General features: G+C 38.2%; 2 protein-coding genes across 5 annotated transcripts in view; one reads left to right on the forward strand and one right to left on the reverse strand.

Annotated features, from left to right (window-relative positions):
- Positions 1-467: 467 nt before the first annotated feature.
- Positions 468-25,728, reverse strand: LOC124303598 (putative fatty acyl-CoA reductase CG5065). Of its 4 annotated transcripts, none has more exons than XM_046761011.1 (6): positions 25,547-25,728; positions 4,542-4,962; positions 4,125-4,373; positions 3,023-3,372; positions 2,139-2,735; positions 468-1,905 (listed from the first exon to the last, which is right to left on the reverse strand). In XM_046761011.1, the coding sequence occupies exons 2-6, from the start codon at positions 4,752-4,754 to the stop codon at positions 1,764-1,766; spliced, it is 1,551 nt and encodes a 516-aa protein (XP_046616967.1). In that variant the 5' UTR covers positions 4,755-4,962; positions 25,547-25,728; the 3' UTR covers positions 468-1,763. The 4 variants fall into 4 exon arrangements, with proteins under 4 accessions (XP_046616967.1, XP_046616965.1, XP_046616966.1 ...); XM_046761009.1 differs by having other exon boundaries at positions 25,477-25,728; XM_046761010.1 differs by lacking the exon at positions 25,547-25,728 and adding an exon at positions 16,795-17,059.
- Positions 3,331-27,433, forward strand: part of LOC124303603 (putative fatty acyl-CoA reductase CG5065) — a 41,855-nt gene continuing 17,752 nt past the window's right edge. Inside the window, exon 1 of the mRNA XM_046761022.1 lies at positions 3,331-3,411. The gene's annotated coding sequence lies outside the window, so the exon portion shown is untranslated. The remainder of the gene's footprint in view (positions 3,412-27,433) is intronic.

Below are 27,433 nucleotides of genomic sequence, written 5' to 3' on the forward strand. Positions count from 1 at the left end.
TTATTTTCATTTCGCTTACTTATTTCAATGAGTTGCTTGGCAAAGGTGAACAATGGGTCACCGAACAATGTTTTTCCATGGGAAGCCCACTTCGAAGTGCATAACAAACGGTCTTCTCTTGTTTTTTTATTTTCTTTTTTTTTAATTCTTAGTCTCTTCGAGAAAGAGTTTGTTTGGTAACGAACGATTATTAATTGAAAAATTACTCGCAATCTAATCATTTCAAAAGGCACAGGCAACTGAAATAATTAATGCCACATTTTAATCTAAACACATTTCCTTTTAGATCGAAATATTGTGATTTTCTTGTCACAAATTTCTAAGTATCATGTACAACTCTTCTAATATTTTATTTGCACGACGCAAGCTTAGTAAGATCGAAATACACTATACATGTGAACTCAAACGTAACTAGAACCAAAAATATGTTACACTCAATTTCGCCATGGCTTATACGAAGCGGAGTTTGGCCAAGTGCGTAAATCTTCTCAGTTTTCAGTTTGACTATATCAATTCACTCTTAGTTGCGGTGATCGATAATTTTATTCAGCATATGTACATTCCTTAATTTAATAACCTAGACGCAAAGTTGAAGCTATAGAGCGGCGGAAGTTTGAACTTGCAATTATAATAATTTGACTTCAGATTGGAATATTTTCTTTATCTACAACTACTGCCCGAGTATGTGATATTATGTATAACTTATTTGAAGAAAAATGCGCAATTCCCTATATAATAGAGTATAGGATTAAGTTGCCAATGCCTTCAAAAATTTTTAATATTCACATCCTACGATAATTATGTGACAACAAATCCGTAATAGATATAAATGGAGCAATTTTTGAACATAACGTAGCACTCGTTAGCTTTGAACACGAATTTTATACAGAACGTAATTAGCAAATTTCTTTTTATACGCGTTCAGGCTACGTTTAAAATTAAACGTCGTTCAGTTGCGTAGTGGCAGATTTGAATTACTACACGAATTAGCAAGTGATACAATTGACCATTTTTAGGTGCCTGAATCCATAGTATCAATCCGTCACTGAATGTGACTATAACTGGGATACAAAAAAACCCATAAAAAAATATCGAAGCCAACAATTAGGACGATTCAATTTTCAAAAGAGGTAATCGTTTAAGAAAAAATACATTACTATTCATTGATCGTTCTTGGGATCATGAGTTTGCACACGTAGCAGTTAGAAAATATTTACCTTACATCATGCACTGAAGATTACGGGGAAAGAATTCTGGATATCTCGATGGAAAAACGGGATTAGATTCTTCCACAGAATTATAAATACCATTGAAAACGGCAATTCTAAGTTATTATCCAATTATCCGACGGTATCCCAATAACGTAGCCACTAAAACGCGTAATAAAGCTTTCAATTACGAACTGTCATCATATTTCTCTATTATAAACGTTTATATTATTTAAGCTTCTATCCATAGATTGGCTGATCATATTAGATGATTACCGTAGGAACGGTATTAATTGGCGCACTAATCGATCCCTGTCTTAAATGAAACCACCACTTTTCCCTGCATAATACTCCACACCATTTGCTAATTTTATAAACAATGACCATAGTTAAAGTTGCCAACTTGGGAGAGTACATATACCAGCACCTAGCCGTCAGGGTAGCTGAGCATTGAAATCGTTGGGCGATTCGTCCCTTGATATTATGCTCAGAGTTTAGCTTTTGCTTATTTTCATTATGCGTGTTATCGTTTACTTCGGTTGGGGTTCTGAGCCGTCAAACAATCATGCGGCACATACGGAGTACGAAAGTCAGCAGGGAAAACCATGCCGAACGAGCCAGTGAACTGCGAGATAATAAAATTCGCATAACTACCAACAACGTTCCAAATTGTACCGCTCTGTGCAACCAGTATAATCTGCAAAAAAAAAAAACGGGTCTTTGTAATTGTCATGAACAAAAAGCACTTATCGAAGATGAAGCATATTCTTGAAGTTCCTGTACATTGCAATTACTTTCCAAGTGTTTCAGAACGTTTGAACTTGAACAATCGAGAATGTGATACTAGCGTAATGATATTTGAAAGAGTCCGGAAAAAGTCTCGGTCCAAAGTATGCTCAATACGAGCCTCTTAACGGGGATTGAACTTACTTTGTAATATACGAACGAGCAGCGGGCAAAGTTTCTGGACTCTCTTTTAGAATGAAATGTCGAATCCCCAATATGTACTGTTCAAGGTAAGCTGGCCAATCGATTTGGCTAACGTCAAACATGAACGTTTGCTTATCTTCAGGACTAAGCTGTTGTCCTAATCTCCTGACATTGTCATCCCTAAAATTCCATTGCTGAGTGGTAAAGTACTCCAAGCACTGAGCAGCCTTGCCCAATTTGGCTTGAACTCGGACCATTATGGGCCTGGAACCTCTGAGCCGTGCCAGAAAATCCAAAATATGAGCAGGCAATGTATGCTGCAAGGTATTGCACACAGAGTTGATAACAACGGAACTTCGGCAACAGCCATCTGGATACCAAACAGCATCGTTAACAGGGTGTAATCTGCTGTACTTAAACGACAAGTCAACAAACTCTTTCCACGTTATAGGGTTTTGTTGTCCTGTACAGCAATTATACACTGTGATACTATCGGAACGATGTGTTGCAGTCTTCCAAGCGGCACAGATCATCAGATTTATTACTATGTCGACGGGTACCAAATCTGCGACCTTGTTTCCATGGCAGAGCATAGTTCTATTGATAGAAAAGGACGGTTTCATATTAGGATCTTGACAAAGTTCCTTAATCCTTAATCCTACGTTGCTACCAAAAATGAATACTTGTAACGTATTCAATAATTTCAAAATATCAGCATTTCATCAATATTCAACATGTTAAAAACTTAAATAATACAAATACACGAGGTATAACTACGAGCGGAAATTGGAAATAAATAAAAAAAAAAAGCATTATGAGTAATTTCAATTGGTAATCTGTAGTCTGATTTTTATGAAAAATTAGATTCCTTAAATCATCATTACCTGAAGAAACCTTTTCCTGCTGCAGCAATAATTCCAGTTGGGCCGTTCCAATTGTCAACCCATCCTGCAACCGGCTCTCTAAACGAGGACAAAACGATCGAAGGTCTGACAATGGCGACTGGCAAAGAACCGCTTTCCCGAAGCAACATTCTTTCTGCTAAAGCTTTGGTGAACGTGTAAGTATTTGGACGTCCGGCTATAAGTCGAGGTGTTAACTCTTCCACCAACTTATCATCCATCCACTCTGTGCAGGCTATCACTTGTTCTGGTTCCTGCGGCGTCGCGTAAATCTCCTCCCCGACATCCTTGCGATCGCAGTTGCAGTATGCTGTTGATACGTGAATGACTGCCTATACACGGAAAGGAAATACACGTGAATTGCTGTAAAGGTAAGAGTTTACAAATTGACATTCTTGTCTTCAAGTACAATTAAACTTTTCCTTGTAAGAATAAAATTGCCCATTGAATTATTTGGTTCAATGAATCAGGTTATTTTTGCATGTTACAAATGATCCATATAATATGGATTAAGGATAAAATGTGCTTCATTTACAAGCATTGATTTTTGTCAACTCGCTGTGTTTATACGGAAATTGCGAAACTTTCGTACATTACAAAAATTTGTAGGTGGCGAAAGGCAATTAGCATTAGCATAGTAATGTGATGTGCAAATTATCGCATTTTCATAATACTTGTTTATACCTGCTGGCAACAGATGTGAAAATTAAACTTCAATAGACCCTGTCCTTTGATATTCAGCTACAATTGAAAAGTTTTTGACCTGACTCAAGTCAATTTTCATTTGAATAATAAATTTGATGGTAATGCGAGGTTGTTTTGTCAATACAAATTTACATGCTCAATCAAGGGAAAGCTGACTGCCAGTATAAATTAGCACGTTCATACAACGCTACCTTAAGACTATGTTAATTTGGTATTAAAGACACGGGTTGTCTGTGCGCCAACTCAGGTTCAGCAGCAGCGAGGGGTGGAAAGTAAAGTTCATTGAAACAGGGTGAAAGCTAGTTTTTACCGAAATTACAATCAAACTTTTAAACTGAATCCATTGAAAATCGAGAACACTTTCTATAAATATAATTACCTCGAGGTTTTGCATGCGGTGACAAAGTTGTATAAGACGTTTAGTTCCGAGCATGTTGATGGTTACAGACAGCTTGAGAGCCTCGTCGAATTTAACTGTCGCAGCTGAGTGAAAAACCACAGATACAAAGCGAATCAGAGTTGCCTGATCGCTCTCCGAGATGCCGAGTTCTGGTTCCGTTACATCTCCAGCCACTGGTATAATTTTAAATAATTCGTGCGGACAGTCTCGTCGAAGTTTCTCAAACAACTGCAAAAATACAGACAAAATATTATATTACAAAAAAGGAGTGAAAGAGAGATATCAAAAAAGACATTCGGCTCCTGCCATACTTTGCTCGCGTCTTCTTCGCCGCTGACTTTTATCAACAGAATCAGTGCTTGCGGGATAAAGTTTTCATTGTGTTTTGAAACTTACCGGACCGTTAAGAAGTTCCTGCAGCCTTTGCTGAACGTCTTGTCCTTTCTTGGGCCTCATAAGCAAATAAATATTTTTGATACCGGAACAGGAGCGGAGGAGTTTTTCTACTAATACTTTTCCCATAAAGCCAGTACCCCCTGTAATAAATATCGATCTGTCCCGGTAGAAATCCTTTACGGAAGTATATTCGCCACCTGCCATTGTGGCCATTTCCCTGATTGACTAGATTACACGAGGTAAGAAAGCGATACTTGTAGATGGAAGATGCCTATCTTATCAGATAGTGCGTTCGATTGAAGACTCAAATGCGAAGACAGTTACTACACGACGTTGAAATATTAACTTTGGTATTACTCTTCCTGGTGCTCGGTGTTCCTGTTGAAACTTGCCTCATTTCGCGTTAGTGAAGATTTGTCTCCTAAAACAGAAATCAAAGAAATTTATAAGCACATAAAATGAAACAGATAAATATTGGTAGGTATTTGAATTCGAATGCAAATGCAAGAAAAAAAATTCTATTACCACACTAAAGGCATGAAGTTGTTGTTTTGATCTAAAAACATATTCTGTTCGTAACAGCTCTGAAATTATTTGTATAGTCAATAGTGTAGAGTGTTTAGCCAACGGTCAGAACGACATGGGAATAGAAAAAAAAAAAAAAAACCCACAGTCAACAATGGATCCTATTTTCCGGTATATCTACTAATAAGCCATAAGTGAATTCAGCGAATCTTTCGGTCCTTACTCCCATTTTTGTAACCGGTATTCCGTATTGATCCTCAGTTCGCTAACGGAATGCTAATCTAGACAGACTCGTTCTTATTCGTCGTTCCTATGTATGTTTACAATTTAGAAAAATGAATATAAAGGTGATGATCTAAATCTAAATTCCAGCTATATGATTGCTGGCGAATAGTAGTGAAAATTATGAGAGCATATAAATTGTCGAAATCCTCACTTTATAGCTTTGATAGCGTATCTTCGAATAACGGTAAACAGTAAAATTAATAGTGCGAAACTGGCAGTCGTTACTGTTGACGATTGTTAATAAAAGTCGAAGAATCGTTACCACAGCCATCCGCGATTAAGAATGAATGGGTCCCACCGTCTAAAACAAAAGTTACATTCGCGTTCACTATCATTGGAGCAAATAACATCGCTGGATATTTTTTAAACGGTTTTACGGTTTTTTCTCATTTGCTACCTTTTAATTTACAATCAGACGATGGGCCCTATTCATCCTTACTAGCTATAAGTCAGTCCTTACCGATTGCGTTAGATATTTTCTATTTTGACTATTACCAAAGTCTATGCATGGATTTGCAAAGAAGGGTACAACAGGCGCATCCTACATGAACAAAAATAGATTAAATAAATTTTGGTTCTGATAATAACAGACAAAATAGAAAACATTTAACGCAGTCGGTAAGGACTGACTATAGCATCCCCTTAAGATCACGAGAGTCGCACAATCAGTTAGACGTGTATGTTTATCTGTGTATGTTTAGATACGTCAAATCTGGTAAGCATCCGCAAATCGGATGGAAACTGGTATAAATCGTCCCTCGAAATGAATGTCCCGTGTGAATGAATCAAGCGGATTACGGTAGACGCGTTACACCCGCCGAATGACTTACGAAAATAAACAATTCGCGGACGAAAAACCGCGTTCGAAACGAGAATGATTACAGAATGTTGGAACTGATTAGGTGAACCAATCAAGTACCAACTGCGATTTCATATCACGAGTATAAAGCACTTGTGCTTGGTCGATTTTTCGTTTCTACTTTCTTACTCTTTCGTTATTTGAGAAAAAAAAAAAGAAAAAAAAACTTATTCTCTCTTTCCGTTTTCGCAAATTGTTGACTAAGAACGTATGTGCGTTGTCATGAACCTACCTACTTTCCCCTGGCTCTCTTTATAAATTACATGTGTGTATATATATATTCTGCACGCGGCTAGGCACGTTACGCGTGACGCGAATCCACGCCGCGTGCGTTTCAATTCTGAAACTAGCTGTATGTACGTACGGACGATGCATTCTAAATACGTCCTCATCTTATTATACGTAAATACACCGTCTGTGAATACACAATGCATGTGACATATCAATAGCGCAACTTCCGCTGTCTTCAACGCCGTGACATAAATAAATAACCTCGTCGGTGATAAAATAAAAATATATGCTTCTTTTTCAAAATATCAAGATTATAAATATATTAAAAAATTAACTGCATAGCGGTGATTTCGGCTTTACCGTCTAGTCATATTCCTTGCTTTACCGAACGACAATTCTTCAACGCGCTCTATGTACGTGAAAATAAGCTGCCTGCGATAATTATATTATAGAAAATCGTTTCGACGTGACGAGTAGTTAAATTTTCTCTCGTCAAGAGAAAGTATATAATATGACTACATAAAAAAAAACAAAACAAAAAAATTAAAATCGCCTTATTTGAAATATAAATTTCGTTACAAAGCGTCGTCGACAAGCATATATTTAAAAATATTCCCAAAGATGAGAAAGTAAGGCGTCTCTCAAGGCAAGTGCAAGTATAACACAGCCATGTCACATCGTAATACAGGTATATGTATGTACCGTACGTTGTGCACATAATATGCAAGTAGGTATAACGGAAACACCCAAAACATAGAATAAAAAAAATGAGCCCCCCCGGCACACACACACACACACACGTACGCCCGCGAGCACACGAATACGTATCACCATGTAAGTATATGTATACGTGCAGAAGGGTAGTGGAGAGCAAAAAAGAGAGAGAAATAGTTGGGAAGCGAAAGAAAGAGAGAGAGAGAGAGAGATAGAGAGAGACACGAGGCACGCGAAGTACAATAGCGAAGAAGAATCGATATCTCAATTGAGAGATGCTGTAGCTGTTTGCAAGGCGGACTTTGCAGCACCAGAGCCTACGCGCATAGGTGTGAGCAAGATTCGGCGCGGCTCGTAGAACGAACGATTGCATCCAAAGAGGAAGGGTAAAATCGGTGAACAGGGTAAAGCGTAGCAACAAAAAAAAAAAAAAAAAGACAAAGAAAAAAAAAACAACGCTATCGAAGAACCTTGAAAAGTGTAAAAAAACAAAGAAAAAATAATTTGAAAAAAAAAAAACGAAATCAACCAAAAATGAAAAATTAAACGTGCTAGTTTTTTTTTCTCTCACGCACGCATACACGCGGAACCGGCGGACTTGTACGCGTGTACACAGATGGCCAGGGTCAATGTAGCTCCTCCAATTCGAATGGAGATCATCGAATGAGGGGGGAAGGTGGGAGGGACCAACGGACAATGAGATTCTAGGTCACCGTCGCGGAGGTATCGAAGCAGGAGGATCGACACCGTTCCTCCGGGAGAACCCGTTATGTGAGCACCGGTGACTCCGTTGCGGCTTAAACCGCAAGCGGAAAGGGGCGCATAGAGAGGATTCACCAGTGAATAGAACCGTGAACGTCGAGTGGACGGCGCATCGCGTCGCGACGCGTTGCATCCTCCGCGGGCGTTTGACGCAGGCTTTTCCGCATCCAGATTATCTGTTATAATACAAGCGTATGCATGCACGTACGTATAATCGTTGTCCTGCCACGCGATTTAACGCCGTGCGCGTCTAATATATGCATATTTACAATGTACGTGTGTATCGTATTTCAAAATATGTGCAGAAGCCATCCCTCCGGTGGGTATTTCAAATTATACATACCTACGCATTCTCGACTGTGAAGCCAACTCCGAAACTGTTGTTTTATGTCGTTGACTTTTTTTTTCTCACGTCATTTTTCGCTGTGCGTGTATGTACGATACGCATTGTGTATGTGTCTCGCTAATTCTCGCATTTAAACGGTCACGGCCACGCGTCACCTCGTCACGCTTACATGTGTATGTAGACATATACATATGCCTACAAATACCGTGGACGTGTACGAATTACAATTGTTTGTTTTTTTTACCCTCGCGGATGCACTGTACACTATTTGGGTGTTTTACATATAGAACCGTTATAAACGATTCAAACAATCCGGTGTTTGAATGAAAATATTTTACAAACCGGACATTGTCGTAAGCCGAGAGAGAAAGTAAAAATATTTGGGTCGTATTTTTCGCAAAAAACAAGAGAAAGAAAAAAAAAAGAAACAGCGAAAAAGATTTACTTGAATTACATTTAAATTGGAAAATCAGAGTGAAATTCGATTCCTTGTAACATCCGCAATTGTAATTTTTTTGTATTACGTAAATGAAAAAATACAGACTGAATCCTAGGCTTCCGATGTACCGGAAACGGATGATTATCGTTACTGTGACGGTTGCTCACGATTATTTGATCTTCTCTTCTTTCTCTTCTATTCTAGTACACGCTTCTCTTGTATCCTGAGTACTTACGCCTGTACATACTATTGTGCCTATAACAGGTGTATGTATACGGAGCGCGAGAGTTACGAAAGTTGTCGGTTTTGTTGTCTTGTCTTTTCCTTGTTTTGTTTTTATTTTTTATTTTTATTTCGTTGTCTTTTCACTTGTAGCCTCAAACCGGTTCCTCGCGCTGTCAGTAGCTGTATCAAGCTGACTAAAATCACGGACACGTACTATTCGGTTTGGGAAGAGATAACTAAGGAAAGGGGTCACTGAGGAGAACTTTTTGAACTTTATACGGGTGGTCCTTGATACGGTCATTATCGAAATTTCTTACTTTCGTGTGCTGGGATATCTTGAAATATGTATGACAGTCTTAAGTTCTGCCCAAAAGCCTCCAAATTTTCCCATTTTAATGACATTCAAGATTTTTGGCACTTTACGGTTAACTTTTCTCCCCATGTGTCAGGTCAAGTAATCTGAAAGTTGACAAAATTTCTTACCTGTAACAGTACGTAAGGTAGATTTGCTTGAAAACGTTGAAGATTTTAAGGGATTGAAATTAACCGCGAAGTGCTAAAAGTCCTGTTTTATTCAAATGGGAAAATTTTGACGGAATTCTTAAAAAATGTTTACGAGATATTTTACACCATGGGAGCAACAAAATTTGAGAATGATCGTATTTAGAAGGTTAGTTCGCCAAAAGGTCCCCGTACGTTGAGTAATTATCAAATCACTATACTCGTAAACTATGAAGATTTATTAAAAAAGAAAAACCTATTCAGCTCCTCTTTGTTACAATTTTAGCGTTTGCCCTTCAAGATAGATCTTCGTGGCCCAGAATCTGGTAGTAAAATTCCTAAAAGCTATCAATTTTCAACGACGGCATAAATGGAGTTTCATTTAAAACCTTACGCTCTAGCACCCACCACCCTCTACTTACAGGTACATAAGCATATTATTATACCAATATAGACGGTGCACCGCACCGCCGGTTCGTTCACGTCGAAATACCGGCGTCGCGACGCGGCGGGGTAAGGAATGGTAAGAAAAGGTAAAGAAAGGTAAGGAGTGGAATGGAAATGAATTAAGGATAGGGAACCCTGAGTTAAAATGCTGGGATGCATACACGACGCGTAGTTGGCTGAGCGATCGACGAGTTCACCTGGAAGATGTTCTCACAGTTTCTTCTTCTTGTTACTTGTCTTTTTTTTTCTTTATCTTCATTTTTTTTGTTTTTCTTTTTTCACACAGAACGGACGCGTCATTCCCAAGATATTTCGGTCTTACTATATTTCTTACTCATCTTTTTAACCGCGATGTTTCATAAGCACTTTTACCCGAACGTATCCGGCCACGTCAGTGCGTAATATAGGTCAAGAGGATTTTCTTCCGTGTTATCTACGTTACAGGTGGCATCGTATCGTGATCTCTGTAGCCTAGGAATGCGGTGTGATAATCATATTCTCCACGAGGTGTAACTCATACATAATGGGGCGTTCCACGTCAAATTAACATCCCATGTACATCGTCCTCTTTGATTTTAACCATTTTTTAGTACGATGTTCATACCGACTCAAAAAGGTCGCGGAATTTTTATCATGTATTTTTTTTTGGTCCCGGTGAAATTTGAAAAAAATCGAAGAAACAACTCAGATTAGAAAAACTGAAAACTCGCAAAAAAAAAAAGTAAATATCGAGATCGCGTTATCGTGTGCTGCTCAAAAATCACATTTTGAATCATAGAATCAGGTTGAATTTTTTAGGATTCAACGAACGGGCGTTTTTGTAATTGGTTTGGCAATTTTGTACAAATTTCGCCAACGGCTGACGAAAGTCTGAAAAAAATCCTTAGACCCTTTTGGGTTGGCAAGAACGTCGTATTAAAAAATGATCAGAATCGAAGGGGGTGACGGGGGTAAATGGGCGGCTAATTTTACGTGGAATGTCCCATATACATATTGCAATACGTAGGCAACGCACGGTCTGTCTGTATTTTAATGGAATATAAAGATATCTGATAGGAATGGGTCGTATTCGGATTCTCGACTTCGTACACATTATACTTTCGTATATAAGTCTACGCGTTACATGAACGACGTATTACGTGTATGCACGTTTGATTAGATTAAGCTTTGAGCCGGCAAAGAGGGATAAGATTCTGAGATTACGAATTAAATTACGTTAAATCGAGCTGCAGGCTAGGCATACATAGAATACATAAGTTATATTTGATTATAATAGTACTGAACTATAAATTGTAAGCGTTAAATGCCGCCTGTCCGACGTTTTTTTTCTTTCTCTTCTTTTTTTTTCTCTTCAACACCTATCAAATCGTTCATCACATCGTAACATCGTGTTTTTATGCATAATCATGGCAGACGTGTGTTCCTTATCGTAATACCTAATTCACGGAGGTTGTATGCGTTAAGAATATTTGTATGATAAATGATTGATCGTTATAAGACACGATTATGTATATCTATAAGCTGGTAAATTTTAGGCGGGATTGAAATTCCAAATTGGAAAAGCTCCGAAAGTGCCAAATTCCGTTTTTCTTTTCGTGGCAAAACTTAAAGTAAAGAAACCCGACGCACAAAATTCCAAAGGGCATAACTCCGACAAGTGAAAGTTCCGAAAGTGCGAAAATGAGAAAATTTCAAGATCTAACACATCGAAATTCCGAATGAAAGAAGATTTTTAGTTCTGAGAATTTCTGACTCGGTGAAGTTTCACCGTTTTTATCTTTCTTTGTTTTGGATTTTTGGTATTTTTACGTTCGGAATCCCGATCACTCTAACTTTCGGTTTTACTGACTTTTTACGCCCGCTCGTTGACTAAACTACGCTGTGCGAGTATATTTTAACTTTCGGAATTTCGCTCTATCGGGGCTTTAGTTTTCGGAACATTGCCCGATCGTAACTTGAATGTTTTTAATCTTATATTGCGGAAATTTGAGTCGTCGGCTTCCCGACCATTCGAAACTTTATTGTTTCGTAAAAGTTTAATTTCTTTCCTTCAAGTTTCGACATTAAATAATTCGGAATTAGGCGCTTTCGGGACTTTTCAAATTCGGAACTTCCACCCCACCCCTTAATTTTTCGCCCCATCATATCAAATGTTTTACTCCTTTTCCATTTCTCGAAGTAATACAACATCGTGTGTATAAAGCGAATTAATCTATGCTTGGAATTTGTTTAATGAATAGGCAACAGGATTTTCACATGAATAAGCAATTGCCGCAATATCAGGAAGTATAATTACACGTAATGTTATCCGTGCACTTTCATTGCATTGTAATTATATACCGATTACCGTCTTCAATAGCGTTTCAGTTTTTTGGTTTTTTTTTGTTTTTTTTTTACCATTCAAGGGTGGAAGTGAAGAGCCGGAAAACAATCGAAACTTTCCGTTTTTCGCGTACTTTATACATTATAAGGCTCTTGATGATACCGAGTTGTTATCTGTGTGCTGATACACAGCTGCGGATAATGATTCGTGCAAATGTTAAATTGACGCGTTATTTTTTTTTTTTGTTTTTTAAATACTCAACCAATTTACATCCCGTCTACTAATTGCAGCATCAATTCGCATCAATTCTCTTCTATAAGCGATACGGCATGTGCTGAACAGTATATTCAATACGGAAATACCAACAAAGTCGTACATAGTTTTTCTTTCGAATAAAAAAATTGTCAATTTGCACGTTATCATATTGAAATAGAACGAAATTTACGTTCAGTGTCAAATGAATAATTTCAGACTCGCGGTGTAACGTATTAATTCTATGTTATTCGAGTTGAGGCATTATATTTCAACACATAGTTTTTTTCATACCAACAGTATAACGCTAATTATGCGTATCTGTTATATAGACTCCACTTCACGAGTAGCTATATTTATTTCTATGTCAAATGTACCGTTAGTGTACTAGATAAAAACTAAAACAAGCACAAAAGAAGGAAGAAAAAAAAAAAAAAAACAGGAATAAAAAATAAAAATTGTACGCAGAATATACGACTAGAGTTACAGGGATATAAAAGTTACGGAAGTGAGAAATTATCTACCGGTCTTCACTGCAAAATACTGATGTTAAAAATACCGAGTTGCCTTATTGATAAAATATGAGATACCTAAAAGTCGTGCAATTCAGTGTCTTCTTAGAATTTATACTAAGATAACTAGGATAACTCGGAATGTTTGCGCGATTAGTAGTTTCATATCGAACTTTGAGAAGCTGCATTACGCATCAATATCTAAAGGCGAAAATCATACACGAACGTAAAATATGTAGATATATACGCGTGGGTAAAACACTGGAGGTCAGTTATTTGCTCGATAGTATTGAGCTTCTTCGCTAATTGTTGACATTTTATCTTTAATCTGTATGCAAGTGAGGTGAATCAACTTTGTATATAAGTATAATACGAATACATATAAAGTTATATAACGTGGATATACGAGGATCGCGCTCGACGAATGAGGCGATTAAACAGCGAGAGTGAATGAAGCGGAGGCAGGGGGAAAAAGAATTTGAAAAAAAAGGAGAAAAAACAAGAACCGAAAGAAGAGGAATAAAAAAGGAGAAAGAATCGTCAAAGGCGGTCGAGTCAGCTGACGACACTCTTGCGTTATAACCTGTAATATATCTACGCGGTTACACCGAACTTTGCGCAAAACGAGAGACCCGGAAGTTCTAGGGGTAGCATTTGATAATAATGTAAAGATAAGTATTCAAAATTTCAAAAATTTTTACATAGTTTTAAGGACTGTCATGAGTTTCCCTGTATGCAGTATCGCACAGGTATGGAATTACTCCCTACCTTGATCGACGATCATTTGATCATGCTCGTTTAGTAATCTCGGGACGTCTGACAGGCAGACTTGTACGCCGGTATCAGTGACAGCTTCTAATTGAAAATTGATCTCTGTGTTGCAATCGATAATATATATATATTTTTTTCACACAGTTGCGTATAAATTTTTCATATTATTATTACCATTATTGTTTCTTCGGAGTAATTTTATTGGAATTTAGACGCGTTGTCTGTCAGAGGTTCGATTTGGGCTCTAATCTTTGGGAATCGGAGTAACTTGTCGAATCTGTGAATACACATAGGGGGATTTGAATCCGGGTAAAAATTATAAATGACTAAGTCGAAATGAGTGACTAAGAATTTTTTCGGCAAACAAAATCAATCTTATCGTTTATACATACACGCGAGAAGCTTACACGTGTAGTTTCTCGAAAAACGACACGTGCAAATTACATCCGAATCGATTTAGCGATTCGCCTGAAGTTCTGCCTCCCCCCAAAAAAAATTAGACGAATCTCACATGCGACATCCTCTTCCAACATTATTTTCAAACTCTTTTTATTTCAATATTTGTTCTTAATCCAACGTTTTGTGCGATGGCAAATGTATACGGCGTTCCATTTACTAATGATCGTGTATCAAAACGAGTTTTATAGCCAAGTAAATTGACATTTTGGATCCGATTTTTCTACGTACTTATACACAAGAATATTATCGTTATCGTACAAATGGTGGAGGCCCCGAGTAAAGTTAACGAGCTGCAATCGCTGTAACCAGAAAATGCTGTACTCGTGTGATATAAAGAATTATTAAATGAATATTCGGCCGCAGTAATTGGAAGATGAATATATATACATATATATGTATATACATGACCGAGTGTACGAAATTCGTTATCATCGGGAAATAATTATCGTACACTCGGTCACTGAGCGGTGAATCGTACTTTTCACCATTTATAATTCATCCTCTAAAACGCAGAAATAGGAAATTCCATGGGAAGTTCTTTTCATTTGTTTTATAAACGTGAAAAATTTCTCTGCTGTTACATACTACGATATAGCGACAATTTTCAACCGTTTGCAAATGTGGGATTACATTTGTTGAATGAAAAAAAAAAAAAAAGAAAAGAAATCGATTTCTTTGCTTATATAATACATACGTTTAATGGAATAATGTTTGTTTAACCGACTTAGCGATTTTCTCCCCCCTTTATAGTATATATATGAAAAGGGGGAGAGGGATAAGATTAATTTTAGAGTGAGAGAAAAAGAGTACAACACCTTTTGCGGAAAATAATCTGAATAAAAGGAAAAGAAAAATCCAATTCATTTTGACACCTTGTACTTTCGCCACGTATTATATACATTTAAAAGTTTAAGAGAAACTATACTAAGTAAGGATGACCTAAAACACGCGCGAATATTATACGTATGAATGTACACAGGCATGTGTTACATGCATATAGCGAAGCACCTTACTAACCTGAAAATATTACCCAGCTCTAAATTGATATAACGTTGTGTGGACGGTGTGTATGTAATATGCAGTGCAGTATAGAACAGAAATCGCGAACACGTGATATTTGACAATCGCGTCTGAAACGAGCGGCTAATGCGACGTTGGATAAGAAAATAAAGAAAGTTGGCCCCTGGTGGCTGCCGGTGCCCCAGCACGTAAAGGAGAACCCACTTTATTCGCGGATATCCCGTTCTTCGGCGTTCCTACGAACTGCAAAGTCACACAACAACGGTGCATCGTGATCTCATTATCTTGTTTCACCTATTAACAGTATTATTATAGATTGTGTAACAAGGGTGAGAAGAGTCACGCATGCAGCTGTGGAAATCTCGATTTTATGGGGGATAAAAGAAGATAAATAATAACATAAAACGCGCAAGACGAACGAAAAGAAGATTAAGAAATCACGTTAGATTGGTATTAAAGTCGCCGGCTGATGATCGCCTTATTTCATTAAACCGTACGTACGGGCGTATATGCATACGTCGACTGAAAGTAGGATACTTTTTTCATTGCTGTATATTAGCGTACCGTAATATAGGTGAGTGTCCCAGTTTTATTCTCCAAACGATGGTAATAAAAAGAAGTGTCAAGAGCATGAGGAAACAAAATGATCGTTAATCGGGTTACGCTCACCTTAAATTTCTAAAAATGAAGAAATAATAGGCGTATGTATGACGGTGGGAAAGAGAGCGCTTGTTATACGCTGTGAAGTATTTTGGCGAATCAAGGGACGACGGTGATATTCGCGCACTTTGACGATAGTTGAGAGACACGCGACGATTCTCGCAACTTATCGTTAGGCTCCGAAAGCCGGAAGATGTAGGCGGCGTTCTGTGTCTGCGATATAGAAGCATGGAAGAAGCTGACGCGTCCGTCAGACAAAATGAGTTAATACCAGATCAAGTCGCTAATTAAGTTTTTAATTTTCAACGTTTCAACCATGAAATCTTCAGGTTGAACCAAGCGAAGAAATTTAGCATCCGCACTTTTCTCAACTTTTCGACAATATTAAAACTAATATCGCGGACGTTCGTTAATAAAAATACACTTGTTATCGCTTATCCGTAATAATTACGTGATAATTATAAGGGTTATAAAATAATTACGTGACAATTATAAGGGTTATAAACGCTCGTTGTGCGTGAAGAATCGAATATTTCAGCCGAACTTTCGAAAATTTCTGCACTTTAGAATTGCATTTTTTTTTTTTTTTTGCAAGAAACGATTTCGTTTCGGTTTTGTATTAAAGGTACACTGCAGTGTTTAAGAAAGTTCATTTCCATCTTCTTATTTTCTTTCAATTCATTCATTTATTTCAAGTTATCATACATTTCGGTGACTCATTTGTCGAGATTAACTTTCCGCACGTTATCGTAAGTTAAGCCTGTCGATTCACTCACGCTTTCGTTCATTCGTTGATCGTGTATATACCAAAAACGATGACAGATATACGCGTGTTTAGAACCAACTGCAGCACACAATGGTTAAATTCACTGACGGATACGTGGTAGAGAAATGTAGGAAGGAATTGGAAAATGCATCTTACCTGCATATCCGGTGCAAAGGTGTCAACACGGAACGAACAACATATCTGATATCAAGTAATCCACGATTGAAACAGAAAACTGCAGATCATACTATACAGACGTATCCTGTATAATAAAACAGGTGTTTAGGATGCGGATATGTATATATGATGTATATATGATATATATATATATATATATATTTGCTTATGCTTTTCAACGGTTATGATTTGCAAATCGCTAAATCGATCGATACTATAAAGATAACGAAGAGCCGGCGACGAAACGAACTGAGCTTATGCTGGGCCCACCGCGGGTCTTATATATCACGAAAGACATCCCGGTGATGCGTTCTTTGTCGGCCATCGGCTCCCCTTCCTCTCTCTCCCTCTCTCTGAAACCTCCCCCACCCTCACACTCATTATACCGTCGCCCCGACGGTCTTCTCCGTATCCCAAACGTGATACTGGACATCGAAAGACGAGGGTACATTTCCCGGGTGGATCTGAAATTTTGGGGCCCGATATTCTTCGCGTCTGTAAGAAGTTTACAATTAGTCCAAAAATTGCTGTGCTGCCGCAGGCGAGTATGTGTATTGTTACTTATTACTAGACAGTCGTCGTATATCGAGTATTTATGAAATTGTATTACACACTGAGAGAAATTTTTAGCTTTAGTTACCGCTCACTCCTTAACTACTTCCACTTTTTACCAAAATCGAAAAATATAGTTCTAGGTAGAAAGTGAAAATTAGTTTTCTAGCTGTTACCGGAAAGTCTAGTATCCGTTACTATTCTTTCTTGTTACGATCACTGTTGCTATATTTTCTTGTAACTCTCGCGAAAATTTAATCCTTGTGCAACAATAAATTGTCGTTAAAGCCTTGTTTAACTACGAAAGTAGAGTAAACCGAAGAAACTAATTTTGCGTTGCAATTACCAAAAAAGGATCGACGATAGCACAAAATGGTTACGCGTACCTCGTTTTTCGTAATTCTAACAATATTCAAACACTGTTTTTAACGATACCTGTTTTACTCAATTTTTCTACTTACTGTAAGAAATGAAATTTTTCTCAGTGCAGGTATTATTACGAAGACTCGCTTTAAAGATGAAAAAGAGATGATAATAGAGATGCTTCATTTCAAAATCTAATAGATTCGTTAGATTTCGTTCTACGATAAACTAAACTGATTTAATTTTGGAGTAAACCGAAAATGTAGTTTTGACAAGTTTAAGTAGACTAACAACAAATAGTGGTTTGTGCCAAATTTTTTGTTTTTGCAATCCAAGCAATATTTGAACGGTTATCGTAACGGTACCGATTTCGCTAGAATTTTTTGTTGACTTGTGTAGTGTTCTTTTACCGAGCACTCATTTTTTTCACCGTGCTTCACCATCTTTGTTGTAATTCCTCGTTTGATTGAAAGGGAATACTTGTAATAATTGTTTACGAAAAAAAAGTGAAGAAATTCATGACTTTCTGTATTTAAGCACTTTAAAAACTGAATAATTACTATCGATGATAGCGCTTCATATTAATGATGAGAATCGAAATATTGCATATGTGCAGACAGAAGTTTTATCGACCTCTTTGGATTTATTTTAATCAATACATCGTCCATCTTCTAATTTTTAGTACTCTATCGCACGAAAAGAAAAAAAAATAAGGTCAATGGCTTATAGGTAAAAGGATATTTCAGGATTTTGAGAAAAGTTTCAATTTTGATGTTCAGCCTCAAAAATCCGTGAAAAATTAGCGTTGGCGCAAAAATATAAAAATTCGTTTTTCATCATGTGCGACTCTTATTTTACCCTCAATTCGATATTTTTGAGATATATATGACATTCTGCGTAGTATCAATCAAGGTCAAAACCTAAAATCATAGATTCGCTCCAGAACTTTTTGCGTTGTATAAAAGTACAGGTTGAAATATAGATTCCCCAATTTGAAAAACCCATATTCTGACGGTAACAAATGTCAAATTGGGCGAATGATGGGCCGCAAACCATGAAAAATGTTATTTCCTCTGCGAAATAATGAATGTTTTGTTCTTCGGTCAGTTTTTAACATTTAAGAAATAACAACAACAGTAGATTGTGCGTCAATGTGGTAAAACAGTCCGTTTTACCTTTTTTACGAAAAAGACTTTGCCTCCATGATATACATGATACTTGTCGTAACGATAGTGTTGTTATTCAGAAGTTTTTTTTTACGCTGTGTTGTGATGTTGTTTTTGTACTGTCAGAGAAACGACTACTTAACGCAGGTTAAAAAGGATGTGCAAACCATACTAGTGTTACATAAAACAAGCGGCTTTAGGCTGACCTCGAACTTCCCGTTTTCACACCGCAGGTTCCAAGTTCACGTAACAAAAAAATATCAACATCCGATTCGAATTTCGAACTACAAATTAAAGATTCGTAATCGACGGTTAAAAATCCCTTGGATGCCATATTACATGAAAATATTACGATTTTTATCATTTTGAAACACTAAAGTGGTACCACCATTGTAAATTTTGAAATTCTGACCTTGGATTCATAATCGGTGACCCAAAACACCTCCGCTTATTAATTTCTACCAAAATGAGAATAATTTTAGGTTTTTGGTTTCTGCCATATCGGATTCGCCATTTTGGGTATTGCAAATCTGATCTCAGATTCGTGATCAGCGATATCAAAAACCTTGCGAAACTTCTCATCTCGAAACGTTGAGATGTAGTGATTATTCAACTTTTCATTTTCGGGGTAATTACAATAAATTCCATTCTGCCACTGAAAACAAAGAAACGGGAATTTTAAAATATACTTTAAACAAACGCAAAAGTTGTCCGATAACTCGCCAGTCTGTCACAAGATTGAGTACAATATAACTTTCGAAGCGAGCTGTAAATAACAAACCGCAACTTTGATCTTTGGATATACTTTTCAGACAAAAATCTTTGTATCAAAGTTCCAAATTTCTAAAAACTGAACTGAATTCTCAAGAATTGCAGCCCGAAAAGTTACGTGACACTTTACTCGATCGCTACGTGATACCTTAAACTTTTCGATTCTTCACCACGATAATATCCAATTGTATAAATACAATTTCTACGCTGACGTGTGACTCATCACGTAATGATAAGTCTTAATTTCGCACTAATCGTCGCATAATCTCTTTCGTGCAATTTTCGGTGTTAATAAGCAGGATGAAAAGCTTCTTATACATATACATTAAAAATTAAAATCTTTGCGGCGCCCGAAAAAATCCTTCCTTCTGATGAGAAACTACGGGAAAAATTTTGCTTTTGCGATTTAAACAAAAATAACACGTGCCGAGCGCCAGTTGAAGTTAATTTTTCGATCAAATTATAGTTTTTTTTAAATTCGTCACAGTATTCAAGTTTGGGTAAAAATCATTAAATACGGCTAATAGAAAATTAAATTCTCTGTAAAAATGTTCCTTTAAGTTTCTGATAACGTTCATATCCATCGCAATAATCTCAATATCAAATTTATAAATTCTAACTTATTATCAAAATCACTGCTGAAAATTTTGTAGAGAATTTAATTTTCTACAAGCCGTTTTTGATGATTTTTACCCAAACTTAACTACTGAGACAAATTAAAAAAAAAAAACCATAATTTTATCGAAAAATTAACTTCAATTGGCCGTCGGCACGTGTTATTTTTGTTTAAATCGCAAAAGCAAAATTTTCCCCGTAGTTTCTCATCAGAAGGAAGGATTTTTTCGGGCGCCGCAAAGATTTTAATTTTTAACGACCACCCTAATATACATGTACATTATACACGGGAAAATTCGATCTGATTCACGCGTTCTATCATTAGTTGTTCTTTGACTCGTCCTCTTTCATTTCATCGAGTCGAATATTCCGTGAAGGAAGAATTAGAATCGGGGAAATTTGAAAGAAAAATAAAACCACCACCACCACCACCAACGATAATGCACTTTGATGAATATTTTCCGCTTTCCGCAGCTTTCGGCTCTCATTCCAATCAACGCCCTTATCTCCACTCGCAGAATCTCTTTTGCGCAATTTGTATGATACAAGGAAAGAAGTTTGCAGATGAGAGGTAAAGATTCCGCTTTCGAATATATATATATTAACCTGAAAAAAATTTTTAGGGGTTGCCATGGTGGAGAATCGCAAATAAATTTTTTCTGAAGATTGCGCTCAGTTGATTTTTCACTTTTATACATTTCTTTAAATTTATGAAGTGTAATGAAAAATTTTTTTTTTATCGCTTACATCAAACATAATATCTATCTACGTCAAATAGAAGACCCACACTTGTAATATTAAGTCTCCAGCTGATGTTTGAGAAGCGTATCTGACGACGTTTTTATTATCAATTCAATCTCGTAAAATAGTTTTAATTTAACATGAACTTTTAATTTTGGAGAACAAGATTCCCGGATGATATATTGTTGTGCTACGGATCGTGATCTTGGCGTTGAATATAAATGTCAGGAAAGAAATAACATTTGAAGTGCTACAACGCGTTTCGTCACAGATTCAAAAAAATGTGAAAAAAATGATAAATCAAATGAGCGCGACGTTCCACATAACGTGGAACGCTAATCTTTTCACAGAATCTTTCTTTTAACTTAAACAAATTTTTTAGAGGGTGCCACGGTGAAAATTCGGAAATTATTTTTTTATAAATCACCTTAATATATACATATATATATATATATATATATATTATCGTTATATCGAAACTCTGTAGGCTCCGTTGGTGGTGCAGGTATAATAATACGTGCCTCAACGGCGAGATCGATATTCGTTATTACAACCGCAGCTAAGAGCCAAAAAGTTTACTGCTGGAGCCGGAGCTAGACGACTTTGAACGGCTTACGGATACGGTCGGCTGGTGCTGCGGTCTAGATACCGCTTACCTACATCTCGGTCCCATTACACGGAGTTAGGGATTACTTGGTGAAACCCTCTCACAGCCCGAGATCTCTAGGATCTAGACGTCCTTCCTACTGTCCTTACACCGACTAGACCCGAATTTCTACCTATATCCTCCCCAAAAAACTCGCTAATTCTTCTCGCAAAGTCCCGTATTAAAATGCATCGCGGATGTCGCGAGACCAGAGTGATTGTACAACATTTGAAGTTTGATCAATACGAAGAGAATTATTTCGGCAGATTCACAATCAGCAACAACAAGGTTCAGGCCTTATTAATGAATTTGTCACAGCTTATCGCCTGAGTAAGCGAAAGAATTAAGCGAATCGATTTTCCAGCAAATTGACGCAGTTTTCATTAAATTCAACGAGTACGTATATAACATTCCTCTGCTTTCAATAATGCCACGTACGGTCTCAAACGAATATCGAACCGAGAGTCAAATACTCGTTGCTAAATGGAATCTTTTCATCACACCTTCAGCGTATTTGCGTTTAGCTGAGAAATTATGATTTGCAATTAATCCTGATGACTGCCGTTTAAGTGGAACGAGTTTTAAAAAGCCTGAGCCTCCGGTAACGTCACCGACTTTCGGTCGTTGGTCTAAATAAACATCAGGAATGACGTCGAGCCCCTTGGAGATTCGAATGTAATAAATATATATTCTTGCATAACCGTAGAAGGCCCGAGTCAAGACATCGGTAGCAATATTCCATGAGTTATTAATAGAACTCACCGACTTTCCCCGCAGTTTACAATCAGATAATAATTGCGTTATCTTGCGCGGATGCGGCATGCGAACTCCGGGATGACGCTTTTCCGTTCGATTGTTCAACGGCGTGCAGGTTTCAACAATAAACACGTGCGCGAGTGTGTGAAAACGACGATCTCCATCGTGGGAGGAAAAGAAAAGGAAAGGAAACCGCGTGCGCGTATTACGAAACAGCATGTATTTATAATCACGTATAATGGTGATATAGGCATACATAGATGAGTTGATGTTCGTGGCCATGGCGAATTTTATCAAGATTTGAATACTTTGGCTACGGTCAAAGATAGAGGGATGCACGTTTGGCATTAAATTCTGTCAGGTTTATAAATCGATTGCCTGGTATGAGAGGAGGAATTCATGGAACGTCGTACGGAATAAATTGAATGCTAAATGTGTATCCGTCTATCTTTGACCGTCTGCAACGAATTCAAATCTTCGTGATGCAGGTATAACGGTCATAAGTGTGAGATATAAAGGAAATGACGAACCAGCTTCTCACATCAGTTTCAAACGATCGGGATAAAGTTCGTAATGTTATTGCATGAGTTATGCATCTTAATTTAAAAACGTTCGTTTGGTACATCGCTAGTTTGATATTGCCTGAAATTAAAACAAACTCATATTTCGCAAATTCGACTACATATTTCTACAAAGTTATTCCGAGGCTGAAAAAAATTTCCGATCAATTTTTAATTCAACGTTTCGTTACGTTACAAATTAACTTGACTACGTATTAAACTAAGGTGCCGTTCAAGTGCTAGATAACGCTAAAACAGGGGTAGGCCATTCAAAGAAACGTCATGAAATGTTACCCTACAGTAGTAGACACTCCGGGCAAACGTTAGCTAACATTGGAAATTTGAAGCGCGTGCTCAAAGCCAACACGCCACATGTTTGAGAATAGTAAAAAAATTTCTTCAAGAGACGGCGTTAATAATGCATGAATCGCTCAGTAATGACATCTTAGCAAATGTAATGTTTATTGAATGTATTTAAGAAAAAAGACAATACGTAATGTATATAATACACAATGAATAATGAATTCACGTTTTACTGACCGCGCTGACGTGTATTAATAATTAATAATACCCGATATTTAATAAAGTAGGAATAAATTGATCAGGATGTGACTATAAATGGTATTTTTGCCATTCCGATCAGGTAACTAATCGATTTACCAATAAACTTTTCAAAAAGCGTTGGCTAACGTTAAAAAACAGTAGCGGGCAACACCAGAAAACGTTACCAATCGTTATCACTAGGGTTGGGGATGGAAAAATTTGTAAAAAATGCGTTAGCTAATACTCGAACTGCCCCTAACTCGAGTCTAATGACTTTAAATCGCCTCTTGGTATCGAGCCGAAGCCTTCAAGGCGTTGAACCGCGTTACACAGACACGGCTAACAGGTGAGCCAAGACTGCAGTTGCGATTATGCGACAAAGCTGCACAGGGGCAGGTATCCGAATGCACGCGGTGCAACACTATGCGCTTGCAAGGCTTCCCCGCGGACTTTCTTCGCCATCTTTCTCCTCCTTTTCCTTTATTCGCATTCGCATGACACTTGCCTCGCACAAGGCGCTGATATAATTATTTATCTTTTCGGCGGCCACACGCACGTTGTCGGTTCGGAACCGCAGCTTCCCGCCGCGGTGATTACATCATGGGAACCAACCAGCATTATTGCTCGCTCGTGCATGCATCAGCGTCGCTGTAGGTATAAGGTAAGAGAGGCGAGCATCGGCACGATTTACAATTAGTCCAAAGCAACGTCATTAAACGGAGGATGAAAGTCGGCCGGCAAGAGTTTACTCATACTTATACAGGTGCACACGTATGTATAAACGGACCGCAATTTCTTCCAGAGGAAAGCGGAGGAAAATTATGCACGTGCGGCGGTAGCGGTATCTCACACCATGCTTTATGTCGACCACTATGCGGTATATTCAAAGAATACCTCATGGAGGGACGGAGGAAGTAAATTCGAAAAAGGCTAGAGAAAAAAAAAATGACAAAGCACCTACGATCGCGCACATGCGTGTCGGTCGAATGGTCGTAAAAAGGTTATTCAAGTTTCACTGTACTACTCTACATTGACGAATTAGTTCAGACGAGGTTAATTGTGTGAACGTGGTGAAGCAAATTCGTGCAAAACTTCATATCGTACGGTATAATACGTGTACAGGATGATATTATACGAATAGAAATTTTTCAGATGTCTCTGCAGTGGGATAAAACAACAGTCACTTGTGAGTTGGCACCGTTTGTTGGAATGCCTTGGCGTCTAGGAATATCGCGTGCGTGAAAAGCGAGAGAAAGAAAGAGAGAGAAAAATATAGATTCATTCGGAAATCGTTGCGTCGTTGTTTTACACGGCGGCTCGATCATTTTCGTCTCGGTTATGTGTGTAATTGTTTTGTTTCACATGGCGATAAAAACCTAATGACAATTAGATAAAAAAAAAAAACAAAAAAAAAAAAAAGGAGCACGATCGAACGGGGAAGAAGTTCCGCCGCAAAGGCGTCGGATGCGACGGTCCGTGGGAAAGGGGGGTGGAGGGGGTGTAGAAAAAGAGGAGAAAGAAGTCAAGCGATGTACGTTGCGGACGTTTTTGACGTGTGGTTTTAAATTCGAACATGGGTTGTATAATCGAGGAGCACTTCCGGGGCGGGCAGGTCGAGTGACGTAATTATTAAAGTCCGAGGAGCAGAGTCCGCAGCGAAAGGGGGATGGGATCGTCCGCAGTGGGCGGTGGTGCACCGCTAGCAGACAACCCGAGGCCGCGAGTTCCGTGTCGCCGCACCAAGTTGCGAACGCCACCCTCGGCGCCGCAGGGGGTTGAAAAAAAAAATAGGGAATTTACGGGAGACGGTCGGCGGATTACGGTAATAGAACGAACGGGTGTATCGTTAGAGGAACGGAGACTGTCCGGGAGAGGAGACTCGGCGGCGGGTCGCGTAGGCGCGGCTCGACCACCGAAACTCCGGACGTAAATGAATCTACGCACGTACCTAGTCCCCAAAACGCCGATTCCTGGCCGTACGGGCCCTCTTTCACCTCCAGCCAACCCCGGCTACACACCTTTAACACAGAATCGAGGTTTTCACGCTCTTTCTCGGCTTTTCCTCGGGTCCCCGTCGCACGCCAACCGAGTCCGCCATCTTGGGACAACTGCCAAAACAACACGCACCCTGGCGGCGCGGCGCCACGATCAATTTTCAACCTACCGTCCTCGTCGATCCGTCGACGACGGATTCCGCGATGCTAAACCGCGGCAAGGCCTGCGCTGCAACACCCAACGCCGCCACCCTCTCTTCGCCCTCCGTCGGGATCGTTGCACGCAAGCTCTCCACCCTTGGGCCAAGGAATACGGTGGTACCTAGAAAGGAGTCGCCGCTCTTGCCACTGTGGCGGCAAATCTTGCCTCCGGCACTGTATTTCAAACCGCGTTACACGGTCGAAGGGTATTCTTTCGTTTCTTGTTTTTAAATCGCAATAGGTTTACCGTGCATATACACTGCTGGGCAAAGTGCTTCGATAGATCCATTTAAAATGAGAAATGGAAAAGGATTTAAAAAACGTCAATTGAAATGGATAAGTGTAAATGGTTAGTTTGAGAACATTTCAATTGTTAAATGCAAAATGCCATTTACATTTTAAATGCCTGTGTTAGATGAAACCATTTAAAATATTACCCGGCAGTGGTTAATTTGAGATCATTTCAAATGTCAAGTGCAAAATGCCATTTACATTTTAAATGCCTGTTTTAGATGAAACCATTTAAAATATTGCCCGGCAGTGGTTAATTTGAGAACATTTCAAATGTTGAATGCAAAATGCCATTTACATTTTTAATGCCTGTTTTAGATGAAACCATTTAAAATATTACCCGGCAGTGGTTACTTTGAGAACATTTAAAATGTTAAATGCAAAATGTCATTTACATTTTTAATGTTTATTTTAAATGAAACCATTTCAAACATTACCCAACAGTGTATATGTATAAATATTACCTACTGCATTCGTGATTGAGCCGAATGTACTTTGGTACGCTGTGTACAGTACTTGCGTAAGGAGGATCACTACTCTGACAAACGCGACGCTTTTCTAGCTATCTCCGTATTCCTTGCCCTCGAACTATGTTACGCATTTAGACGAGGCGTTCGACCGTTCCTCGCACCAAGTAATACACCGCAATTTTTTCAACTCCCTGAAACAATGTTCATATATCAGGCTGAAGTTTGTAACGTTATTGTAACGACGCATCATTCGAAAAAGTCGTTATTTTGCAACTTTAGGGTTAGTTGAGTAAACTGTTGATACAGCATTGACGAACTCGGATTTTGTAAATTCAACTTCTTCGGGTATTCTAATGATGCAAAATAATAATTTTTGATTTAACGTATCGATACATCAACGTTACTACCTTCCGCCTCGCGTTCATATTTGGAAATCAAACTAGAACCCCTTTTATTTTAATGTGCAATCTTAACTTTTCGGAAATTCGAATTGCAGAGGAATGAAAAAATGGGTTAAGATTCCCGAGTTTCGAACCAGTCGAAAAACTGGATAACTAGGAAACTGCGATTTTTATGCACATATCCATGTGCAAGTTGATTACGTTTATTGTTAGTCGTAATCTCTTGCTCCTTAATTGCACTATCACACCTCCTTTTTTAGGGTCGTTTCACAGCTATAATAGCGTCGGATAAGAAATCTTTTTTGGAATTAGGTATACGGAAATATACCTTGATTACGACTGGAGGGCGCGGATTGTTCGGGCAAAGTTGCCATCAAAGATTCAGAAAAATAAGGCAGACGCTGGCTTGATCAGTCTAATAAAGCGAATCTGTTGAAATCTATTTAAAAAATCTAATTTCTTGTAGAAAAGAATTTGTAGAAACGAACTTGTAAAAACGATATCCTCTCGCCCAGCCGACGATCTCCCATCTGCGGCCTGATCGGTGA

The sequence above is a fragment of the Neodiprion virginianus genome, chromosome 4 (assembly GCF_021901495.1).
Source record: "Neodiprion virginianus isolate iyNeoVirg1 chromosome 4, iyNeoVirg1.1, whole genome shotgun sequence".
Lineage (NCBI taxonomy): Eukaryota > Metazoa > Arthropoda > Insecta > Hymenoptera > Diprionidae > Neodiprion > Neodiprion virginianus.